The 12,304-nt window shown below is 46.0% G+C and overlaps 1 protein-coding gene across 1 annotated transcript in view; it reads right to left on the bottom strand.

Moving 5' to 3' along the window:
- Positions 1-11,762, bottom strand: part of LOC137075880 (uncharacterized) — a 54,838-nt gene extending 43,076 nt beyond the window's left edge. The window contains exons 1-4 of the mRNA XM_067444832.1: positions 11,671-11,762; positions 10,707-11,086; positions 3,481-3,891; positions 2,358-2,672 (exon numbers count right to left, since the gene is read on the bottom strand). Of these exons, the coding sequence (XP_067300933.1) occupies positions 2,358-2,672; positions 3,481-3,891; positions 10,707-11,086; positions 11,671-11,762 (1,198 nt within the window). The remainder of the gene's footprint in view (positions 1-2,357; positions 2,673-3,480; positions 3,892-10,706; positions 11,087-11,670) is intronic.
- Positions 11,763-12,304: the final 542 nt, after the last annotated feature.

The following is a 12,304-nucleotide window of genomic DNA, read 5'->3' as shown; positions in this document are numbered from 1 at the left end:
ATGTTTCTCCTACTATGGTGTTGGGCCTATTTATCGCATACCAGGGATCATGGATCAGTTTGCATATGTTAAAATACTTGAAGAGGTCATGTTGCCCTATGCTGAAGAGGACATGCCCTTGAAATGGTTGTTTCAACAAGACAATGACCCAAAACACACTAGTAAACGGGCAAAGTCTTGGTTCCAAACCAACAAAATTAATGTTATGGAGTGGCCAGCCCAATCTCCAGACCTTAATCCAATTGAGAACTTGTGGGGTGATATCAAAAATGCTGTTTCTGAAGCAAAACCAAGAAATGTGAATGAATTGTGGAATGTTGTTAAAGAATCATGGAGTGGAATAACAGCTGAGAGGTGCCACAAGTTGGTTGACTCCATGCCACACAGATGTCAAGCAGTTTTAAAAAACTGTGGTCATAGTCATACAACTAAATATTAGTTTAGTGATTCACAGGATTGCTAAATCCCAGAAAAAAAAATGTTTGTACAAAATAGTTTTGAGTTTGTACAGTCAAAGGTAGACACTGCTATTTTTTTGAACACACCCCTTTCAACTAATTGCCCAATTGCACAGCCTTAAGAGCGTGCATATCATGAATGCTGGGTCTTGTTTGTTTTCTGAGAATCTACTGAACCTACTGGTAACTTGTTTGCCACGTAGCAATAAAAAATATACTAAAAACCTTGATTATTCTGGTAAGTCACATTGTACTGCTATTATTTTGAACAAGACTGTAACTCTGATTGTATTTGTCTGACAGAAGAATGTCATAAACACCTATAATGACTTGTTGGTGAGTAAATCATAGGATTGGTTTTATTTTTGGGTAACGTTAACCCTTTCAGCATTCATTTTCAACATTTAGCAGCAATAGATAAAGGCTTAAAGCAGGTTGGAACTATTTTTCTTCGCGGAAGCTTTGCGTAAGAGCTAATAAAATATTTAATCTCAAGATAATATTTTGTGTCTAATTTATTCGAGACTAGTAGCCGTGTAATAAGCGGGATAATGTCCACCCAGTCGGTTGTTATCGCAGAATAAACCCCTTCAGAGTGACGCTCCGCTTCGCGTCGGGGTCCCGATCACTCTGAAGGGGTTTATTCTGCGATAACAACCGGCTGGGTGGACATTATCCCTTACTTACGATAGGTTGAATGACACGTCTGCCATAGCTTGACGGGGTCTGTATTGTTTTTAATCAAACTTTGGGTTTCGGGTAGTAACCCGAGAACAAAAAGAACTACAAAATTCGACTGCTTTACGGCATATACGTCACTTCCACCAACACACACACTTCCTTAAATTCGGACATGCGAGCCCAACTTTGTTTGTCTGATAATATAGTCATGTCCGAAGCAGCACAGACAAATAAGAAAGAAAAGGTTTTGTTGGAGGAAAGCAATAAGAGGAAACGAAAAAGTTATGGGATTAAAGGCAGGACGAGGATCAAAATGTGACCAGGGTTTGCTCGTCGGCGTGAGCTGAAGGAGGCGTGCCCGACCGATGCTGTCCTGCTTGTTACGGTGATTACCGACCACTCAAACATTGAACTGAAGTATCATATAGATTCTGTAAAACGCTAACCAATAGATTACTATAATGGCGTTGGCTTGTAAACGTGAGCATCGCGATTATTTGGCGTTTGAAAAAAATAAAACCCATGAAATTATATTCATATGACATGCTGAAACATATGCCACTGACTGTACCTGGGATGAAGACATTTCACACGCGCCGCCAGAAGAACACCTGCATGTGAACTCCTCCTGCAGTGTTCAGGGGAACTGTTAGTGCTGCACCGACCCGCGGGACGCTTTTATGAAGTTATTTGGCCCGCCCCGCACCCGCGACCATTAAATAGACACACGGGGTCCGCGGGTTATGAGACGACCCGCGCATCACTAGTTCAGGGCTATCAGGGCTGTCAGGGCTGTCATGTCAACAAATGCACGCGCGATGGCATCCCCTGTTGTAGGATAACAGAGCTTACGACAGTAGTTGAGGACAATATTGATTTCAGCTATTAAAATGTTTTCATTTCCAAACATCCACCGAATCCAATCGTCACCCTTCATTATTTCAGTGAGACCAGAGTTTGCATTCAGCAACTGAATCTCCCTCCATCACTGATATTTCTTCTGTATCAACAAACAGAGAACAATCAGAATCAGAGTATGTAGCAGAGAGAGATTTTAATAACTTTACGGTTGCTTTTAAAAGTAAATAATTTTATATATTTAAATTTCAAATAAATAATATCATAAAACAAAAACAGCCAGAAAAGAAGCAAATTGGTGTTTGGATAATAATTGTATCTGGTGATTAAAACATAAAATGGTAAATATGTATATCTCACCAGCAACAGTGAGAAAGAACTCAGTTCTTATAGAGTTAATCTCTAGTGCATAAGATCCAGCATCTTCAGTTGTGATGTTTGTGATGGTCAGAGATCCAGTTTGATTGTCCAGCTTCAGTCTGTCTCTGAATCTCCCATCAAGAACATCATCATATACAGTGAATCTGTCGGCCTGTTTATTGATTTCAGCTATTACAGTGTCTCTAAACCTCCACTGAATCTCATCATCATCCTTTATTTCAGTGAGATGAGAGTCTAGAGCGACTGAATAGTCCACCATCACATACACAGATTCCTCTTCATCACTAAACACACCTGAAGAACAGATTTCTCACAGATTAAAGCTTTAAAATATTGTTTTGAAGCTTCACTGAAATGTGGTGTTAATAATATTCTGCAGCAACAAAGACAAAAGATGATGAATAAAAAGAAAAATAATATTTTATATGGAACAATAACTAAATAAAAGACACTTTTACTTCAATGTTGTAACAGGGTTTAATAAATAGTTGCTGTAGTTCTTCTCCTCAACTCTACAGGTTGCTCAGGTCTGATGGTGAGGACGCCAATATAAGGGGTTAAGTTAAGGGACGGGGTTATAGATTATAGGTTATAGAGGGAATGCATCGACGTCACTTTCCCGCCGGAACATGCCCCCTCAGCCGGGGCTGAGTGGCAGAAGAGCTGCTGCGTGACTGGAGTTAATGGAGGAAAACACGAGTAGAGCAAACGATCCTTATTCAGTGATCCGTGTATAATGATATGCAGCCAGGAATCGTGTTTTCATGACATTTTTAGGAGCCTGATTTTGACATGAAAGCCGGATGAGAATTTACATGCCCGGGGGGGGAGACGCGGGGCGTGCCTCCAGTCCGCAGCAGTCTTAGGACACAGGTGCATCGCAACCGACCGCTCGACTGGAGGGATCCCCTCGTAGCCCTTAGCCGCACCACCATCGAGGGTAGTGAGGATGGAGGAGTCAGTCAATCGCAGGCGAGCGCTATACGGCGCCACCCACGACTTCGTGAGCTCCTGATGCACTTCCGGGAAGAAAGGCACCGGAGCGGGACGCTGAGAACCAGCGCGACCGGTCCCGAGGTGGAGGGTTCCACTCAAGCCCGACACTTGCGGCGGCCCGGGCAAGCATAGCCGTAAGCTCCGGGTCGGACTCGGGCAGCGCTGTCACACCCGAAGGGGGCAGCGCAGCCGAAATCTTCATCCTCGGAGCCCATTAGCTCATCCCCCGATGCAGCGACCGAAATCTGGTCCTCCGCCGGAGCCCCGAAAGAGACGACTGGCACCCCACGTGGGAGGTCAGCGCGCCCTTCCGGAAACTCCACCGGCACAGTGGAGGGGGGAGGGGCCAGAGGAGCCGTGAGACCCGTCGGGTTTGCCCTGACCGTCACCCTCAGGTCCCCACCAAGGTCATCAGCCAAAGTAGCAGCCCTCTGCTTTGCAACTGGAGGACCGCTAGATCGGGGGATGCACGATGGCACTCCACCTCTTCTGAGGGACTGGAGACGGGACCGCAACACTGCGATGGACATATTCCCGCAATGGGAACATGCCTCATCTACGAACGCTGCCTCAGCGTGCTGTGCGCCCAGACACGTGAGACAACGAACGTGCCCGTCAAGCGGAGACAGAAATCGACCGCACCCAGAAACACACGGCTTGAATGACATCTTGAAAAAGACGCAGGGTCAAACCGTGTTGTTCTTTTGTGAATGGAACTGCTCTTTTAGTGTGCTGAAGCCCTCAGGGAGATGACCGCGGCTCCACACAGTTCGAACTGCAAGCCTGTGTGAGCTCTCAGTGATGTTATGTGTGTGTGTATGTGTACACGCCCAGCGAACCAACTCTCAAGGAAACGCTCAGCGAACCAACAAGCTCTTTTAATCACTGAAGGGACGGTCTCTCACTGACGCGCCGTATCACCCGCACTGGCAGACTCTCAAACACTTGATTATTGACTCGTAGTCAGAAGCTCTTCGTAGACACAGCAAAAAACACTGCTCGGCTCCGAAGTAGAAAGCACTGATCTACCAATCCACTTCCTGTTTTATACCCGCGCTGCAGGGCGGAGCGTGGAATGCGTGGATCGCATGCCAAATTTTATTGGCTCGTTGTTAGATGCTCGAAGTAGGATTGGTCTCTAAAGTAAGATCCCATTCGTCGGTTCAGTTCTGACGTACGTCGAACGTGACTGACTGAAAGGGAACTCATAACATAATTGTATGTTCATTCACATGTATAGTCTCTACCTAACTAAATGTAGGATATCTTCAGCACTGCTCTCTCTGTGCTTCAAATTGCACTGGTAAAAAATCATTAGCAATATCATCCAAAAACACAAACAGGCAAAAATAAAGTGCCACCAGTGTTGGAAAAATGAAAAAGTGCACAAAATATTTTATCTCTTTATTTTAACTGTTCCTTTAAATCCAGAAAAACGTAAATAACCTCAAGTAACATCAAAAAAAGGCTGAGCTGAGTTGAACTGGAATGGAAGCATAACAATTCCTGGTTCCAAAAAATAAAAATAAAAAAGTGAATATAGCTATATTGTCTGAACTTCAGTGCATGTGAGAAATTGGCTCATTTATTTTCTGCGCCCTTAGCTCAGACTGCTGAGGATAAGGTGTCTTTAAAATGTGTATGGCTGAATCCGAAATCGCCCCAATACCCTAAATAGGGCATTATTTGAGAAATCTGTCATAATTTCCTCACCCTGAAGTTGTTCCAAACCGTTATGCATTTCTTTATGTAGAATACATATGAAGACACATTCCTAGCATGGAAGTCAATGTTGCCCCCAAATCAAACATTTGGTTACAAACGTTCTTCAAAATATAGCCTATTCTTTTATGTTTAACACAACGAAGAAACTCATACAGGTTTGGAACATCATGAGGGAGAGTAAATGATGACAGAAATTTCATTTTTGGGTGAACTATTCCTTTAAAGTACACCAATACAGGCTACTAAAGAGATCTTTAGAAATACATAAAATAATCAAAAGTAAAATAATTTAAAATGTGTTCTGTTGCAAGTTTACATACTTGATTCCATGTTTATTGTTGAGCTGCTGTCATTGTTTCATTGTCACTCTTATCACTCTTTAATTGGCAAGTTCATAAATTATTTTCAAAAACGGATTCAAAACTGATTTGGAAAAAAAAACATACACACAAAATAACTTATTTTCAATATAAAAAGTGATTGTGGACTGGATATTTTTTGACCTTTTATCACAGTCTTGGACATGTCAAAGATTAGTAACAACACTGGCTTTGATGCATTGTTAGTTTGTGTGCAGCATCAGATTTACATTGTTTTAATCCCTCATTTATATGCAGTTATTCTATACAAATGCCAGAAACTAAGCTTCTTTTTTTTTCTTCTTCAGCACAGGCCTATCTAAAGGGTTAATGGTGCCACCTGGTTATCAACTGTAAAAATTACACATTTTACCTCTTCCCAACTGGGAAAACCACCAACAATCAAAAAAGCATGATTATATGGTGTCATGGCTTTCCAATAATTTTTTTGTGGCTATAATGGAAGTCAATGAGGCAAAAACAGGCACGAACAGTAAATGAGGGAGAAAAAATCTGATGCTGCATAAAAACTAACAATGCATCAAAGCTAAATTTGTTACTAATCTTTGACATGCCCAAGACTTTTATATATTTTATATTTAAAATAAGTAATTTTTTGTGTGTATGTTTTTTTTTTTTTTTCAAATCCGTTTTGAAAATCATTTATGAACTTGGAAAATAAAGAGTATTATTATTTTGGCACTGGATAATTTGAACTGAAGAGCCTCATAAATGAATAGACTTATTAATAAACTTTGCGCACTCAGACAGCAACAGGTCAGCGCATGCCCGTCAGTCAACAATTTCAAAAGAAGTTAACGTTAGAACGTTAGAAGACGAAGAAAATATTTTTTAGTAAAAGACGATGCGGATCATGTGTCGTGACGTGCTACAGGCTGGTTTACTACACCAGTAGAATACAATTCTGAAATTATGGTTTCTAGTTTTGGTGTGCCACCCCAAGATTTTAAGTGGCCCCATCTGGCCACCCCTATGAAAAATTTCTGGAGGCGCCACTGCGTTTCATATATGTCTAACGTTAATTGTGACGAGGTCTCTTTGTAATGGACACGTATGTTTTAATTATTCTCTGTCTTTACTGCCGCGCGCTGCTATTTATTTATATATTAATTAATTGTATTATTATTGAAAGTATCAAGATTTACAAACAAATATCGCTGCATAAAATCAACTTCTTCGAATTCGAAATAGGATACAGAAAAGATATAGCCTGAGGGAGCAGCTCTTAATATCCTTAATACAAACAGGGGAAAAAATAATAATAGTATGCATTCGTAACAAAAATAAAAATAATTTATAAGGGGAAAAAAAGTAGGCTATTATAACATGACATGAGGGGAAAATCAGTCATTGTTAAGCTATTAACCTCATTTGAGAAGTGTTTTAGTGTACGCACTGCTGTAAGTCCTTAGCAGCCAGGCACGCAGTAATGGTGGCGATGCTTTACTTCCGTGTTTCGCCGGATTTGTGTATAGGTACTCAAGATTGACATGAGATTGACTTAAACTGAGTGTCACGGAGGCAGCCATTGTTCCACTCAGAGAATGCGGCGTGCGGATTCTCAACTACCTCGACGATTGGCTGATTCTAGCCCAGTCGAAGGACCAGTTGTGCGAACACAGGGACCTGGTGCTCAGTCACCTCAGTCAGTTGGGCCTTCGGGTCAACCGGGAGAAGAGCAAACTCTGTCCTAAACAGAGGATCTCTTATCTCGGCATGGAGTTGGACTCGGTCAACCGGACTGTGCGCCTCACAGAGGAACGAGTCCAGTCGGTGTTGAACTGCTTGAATATGTTCAAGAGCAGGACAGCGGTCCCACTGAAATTCTTTCAGAGGCTCCTGGGGCATATGGCATCTGCACCCGCGGTCACGCCGCTCGGATTGCTTCATATGAGACCGCTTCAACGCTGGCTCACCCGAGGTGGGCGTGGCAGAGCGGTCAGTACCGGGTCCCAGTGACTCCTTACTGCCGCCAAACCTTCAGCCCGTGGTCCAACACTTCGTTTCTCCGGGCCGGGGTGCCCCTAGAACAAGTGTCCAGGCATGCTGTGCTATTCACGGATGCCTCCGCCACAGGCTGGGGGGCCACATACAATGGGCATGCAGTTGCTGGTCTGTGGACGGGGCCGCAATTGCAGTGGCATATCAATTGCCTCGAGTTACTGGCAGTACACTTGGCACTCCGCCGCCTCAAGGGGCCACTGCGTGGCAAGCATGTACTGGTTTGTACGGACAGCACCACGGCCGTTGCGTGCATCAACCGTCAGGGTGGTCTATGCTCCCGTCGTCTGCTCCAACTTGCCCACCACCTCCTCCTGTGGAGTCAGAAGCAGCTGAGGTCGCTTCGGGCCATTCATGTCCCTGGTGCGCTGAACCAGACAGCCGATGAGCTCTCTCGTCAGCCGACACCTCCGGGAGAGTGGCGACTCCACCCCCAGGCGGTCCAGCTGATATGGGACCAGTTCGGAGCCGCACAGGTAGACCTGTTTGCCTCTCCGGACTCGACCCATTGCCAGTGGTACTATTCCCTGACCGGGGGTACCCTCGGCACAGATGCACTGGCGCACAGCTGGCCCCGGGACCTACGCAAGTATGAGTTTCCCCCAGTGAGCCTTCTTGCACAGACTATGTGCAAGGTCAGGGAGGACGAGGAGCAGGTCTTGTTAGTTGCGCCGTATTGGCCCAACCGGACCTGGTTCCCAGAACTTGCACTCCTCGCCACAGCCCCTCCTTGGCCGATCCCCCTGAGGAAGGACCTTCTTTCTCAGGGACGGGGCACTCTTTGGCACCCGCGTCCAGACCTCTGGAATCTTCATGTCTGGTCCCTGGACGGGACGCGGAGGTTTTAGATGGACTACCACAAGCTGTCGTAGATACCATCGCTTCAGCTAGAGCCCCCTCTACGAGGCGCCTCTATGCTCTGAAGTGGAACCTGTTCGTTGATTGGTGCGCTTCCCGCCGGGAAGACCCCCGAAGGTGTTCGATTAGAGTCGTGCTTTCCTTCCTGCAAGATGGGTTGGAGCGAAGGCTGTCTCCCTCCCCCCTCAAGGTATACGCTGCCGCAATAGCAGCGTACCATGATGTAGTAGAAGGTAAGTCCGTGGGGAAGCACGACCTAATTGTCAGGTTCCTCAGAGGTGCGAGGAGACTAAATCCTCCTCGTCCTACCTCGATACCCTCTTGGGACTTGGCTCTAGTGCTCAGAGCACTCCAGAGCCCCCCGTTCGAGCCTTTGGCGTCGAATCGTGCCTAGAGTTCGGGCCCGGTAACTCTCACGTTGTCCTGAGACCCCGGCCCGGATATGTGCCCAAGGTTCCTACCACTCCCTTCCGAGATCAGGTAGTGAACCTGCAAGCGCTGCCTTCGCACTTACTTTGACCGGACCCAAAGCCTTCGGACCTCAGAGCAACTCTTCGTCTGTCACGGAGGCCAGCAGAAGGGAAAGGCTGTCTCCAAGCAGAGGTTAGCCCACTGGATAGTGGATGCTATAGTCTTGGCTTACCAGTCCCAAGATGTGCCTTGCCCGTTCGGTGTAAGAGCACACTCCACTAGGAGTGTTGCTTCTTCCTGGGCGCTGGCTCAAGGCGCCTCGCTGACAGACATATGTAGAGCTGCGGGCTGGGCGACACCTAACACGTTCGCTAGATTCTATAGCCTACGTGTAGAGCCGGTATCTTCCCGCATCCTCGCCCCCAGTGGCCAGGAGCGTTAAGTGCCCGTTCTTAAGTGTCGGCTTGCAAAACGCCACTCCCGCCCTCTGAGCTGGATACGTGCGTCAATTGTCTCCAGTTGTGTTCCCCGGGAAACCGGCTTACCCTGTCCAGCTCCTCCGTCACCCCTCCGGTGTCAGACGTTGCGGACCGTCTGACGCCAGGCCTGCACCCGTATGCTTGTGAAACGTGGCTGTAGGCTGGGTTCCATATGTAGCGGTTCCCTCACGGCAACCCCATATGTGTATTCTTCCACGGTACCAGCTACCCTACGGGCTAGCCCCGTGTCTTTCCCTCGACAGAGCCCGCTCTGTCGTCTCTGGGCGTGTTCTTTCCCCCCTTCAATCAGGCTGGAACCACCCCAGAGACTGCCATATGTTGCACTACCCTGCCAGGTTAGTCCTTATGTGTATTCTGCCACCTTTCCTTCCTGAAGGACGTGGCCCCGCAGAGTACCCTCTCTCCGAGGTAGGCACGCTTTCCCAGCGTTATCCAATAGTCATTCTGAGTGGGTCTTGCAGAACAGCAGTGACTGTACTCCCTGCTTGGAGCCCTGATTTCCGTACCATACTAGACGGTACAGTGTGCTCAAGCAGGAAGCTGGAAGGGCCAGCATCCTGGCGTTTTCCATAGGGATCCCATTCGTCAGTTCAGTTCTGACGTACGTCGAACGTGACCGACTGAAAGGGAACGTCTCGGTTACGTATGTAACCCTCGTTCCCTGAAGGAGGAAACGGAGACGTACATCCTGTCGCCAGGTGTTGTGCTTCCGCTGGGAGTCCGGTCACCTCTCGGCTCCTCAGCAGGAAAAGCGCTGATCTACCATTCCACTTCCTGATTTATACCCGCGCTGCGGGGCGGAGCGTGGAATGCGTGGGTCGCATGCCAAATTTCATTGGCTCGTTGTTAGATGCTCGAAGTAGGATTGGTCTCTTAAGTAAGATCTAGGGATGCACCGATACCACTTTTTTGGAAAACGAGTACGAGTAATTGCATTTCAGTACTCGCCGATACCGAGTACTTAAAAAAAAAAAAAACATGATTTAAATTTAGAGGTAACAGCTTTAGTCATATAATTTAACAAAAAAACAAGGGACTAGCTTGGAATTTAGAACATTTATTTAAAATGAAAAGCATGTTGTATGCAACATATTACAGAATAAATAATTATATATATAAAAAAAAATTAAACAGTGACAGTGCAACTCAAGTATTTTTTTCAGTTTTTTGTAAACTCTGCTGCTTTGGACAACACAAGGGTATTAATAAACATCTTTGCTATTTAGTGCACAATATTTGAATAAACTAACAACATCCACCAACATAGAACTCTGGTAGTCAGTGCAACTGAGGTAGGTATTAACATCAAGTCTAAGATGACTCACTTAATGGAGCCTATTTAGAAAAAGTGAGTGGCAGGTTTTTTTTTAAGAAAAGTAGCTTTTCTGCATTATCAGCAGTCAGCCTGTTTCTTTTTTTATCTATAATGTGCGACACTGAGCTAAAAAGCCTTTCACTTTCCACACTGCTACATGGGGCTGAGAGGTATTTATGGGCCATTTTAGCCAAAGTGGGGAACCTGATTTTGTTGACACCCCAGTACTTCAGAGGACTGTCTTCACGAGGGCTTGGGGCCTCTGCGAGGTATGTGTCGAGCTCAATGGCAACACCTGCTGCCAGCGGCTGTGCTGCCTGGGGCTGCTCCTTAGCGATTTCTTCAAATACAGTGTCCAGACTGCTGCTAGTGCTGGCCTGGGCCTTGAACAGTTTAGCAGGAGGTTCTGCAGCTTCTGCCCGACTCCCCTCTGCCTCAGCTCTGGACATCATCGGCAGCTCCTGCTTCGGGTGCAGCTTGGCCACCGGAGCAGTGTTGTTGGAGAAGAAGCGATCTTTATACCTGAACAAAATTCATGAATGTATTAATATGTGGAAAAATAGGACAGATTTTAGTTTCCCCAAAACCACTTGTAATACGGTTTGTAGATGGGAAGAAAGGAGGCGGGAACCGGCGAACGTTCAACAAACATTTATTCAAAATAAATAAACAAAATGAAAGTAAAACCGCGGGCAGCCCCTCACGGATGACTGCCCGCAAACACACACACACGTAAAACAAAACTAAACATAAATTCCAGGCCTGGTCCTCTCTCGTCTTCCGCAGCTCTTGCTCCTCCTTATATGCTCCCGTCACATGGCCGCGAGACGAGACCGGTGTGCCACGCAGCTGGCACTCGTGAACATTAATCACCGGCCCGCTTTTGCGGTCCCTCGCCCCGCTGCCTGTCCCACCACACCACTGTCACAAATGCCAGCCATTTGGCTTTCTGGTAGTAATAAGTGGAAATATATTTCATATTATATATTGCATACATTTGTATTTGTGTATTTTAGTTACAAAAATATAATATAATATTTCAGATGGAAATTAATCTTAAATTTAGTACTGTTTATCATTGAATACCTATAGCACACAGACTTTACCTTGGGTCAAGTATGGTGGAGATAAAGTACAGGGGGTTGGTCTCGACGTCACTGAAGCGCTTCTTGACAGCTGCCAGTAAGGTTGCTTTCATTGTCTTGACGCCTTGGTCCTCGTCTGTTTCTCTGTTTAGAAGTCTCACTAGCACGGTCACAGCTGGGATGACATCAGAGGCTAGTGCGTCATAGCTGCTCATTTTTTAGTAAGTTCCTCAAAGGGGGCGAGGATGGCAACGATCTTCTCCATAAGAGCCCATTGGTGAGCGGTAAGATAGTTAGGGAGTTCATGCTCGGACACATACACCCCCAGCACTCGCTTTTGCTCAATGAGGGACTGGAGCATGTAGTACGTGCCTTTCCAGCGCGTCTGTACGTCCTGCTGCAGTCGCTTTATTGGCTGGTTGAGCTGTCCCTGAATATCCTCGAGGAGGGAGTAGGCGGAATGTTTAAAATGCCCAACAATTTTCCGTCCCACTGCTATAGCATCAGCTATGCTCCTCTGTGCTAATAAGCCCTCGTGAACAGCCAGTTGGAGCGTGTGCGCGACACACGGCAGACTTGGGAGCCCTGCGTCATTCATGGCTTTAATCATGTTTTTGGCATTGTCACGAAGCACAACATGTACAGATGTTTTAGG

Source organism: Pseudorasbora parva, chromosome 5 (assembly GCF_024679245.1).
Source record: "Pseudorasbora parva isolate DD20220531a chromosome 5, ASM2467924v1, whole genome shotgun sequence".
NCBI lineage: Eukaryota > Metazoa > Chordata > Actinopteri > Cypriniformes > Gobionidae > Pseudorasbora > Pseudorasbora parva.
This window is presented reverse-complemented; position numbering and strand designations above follow the sequence as displayed.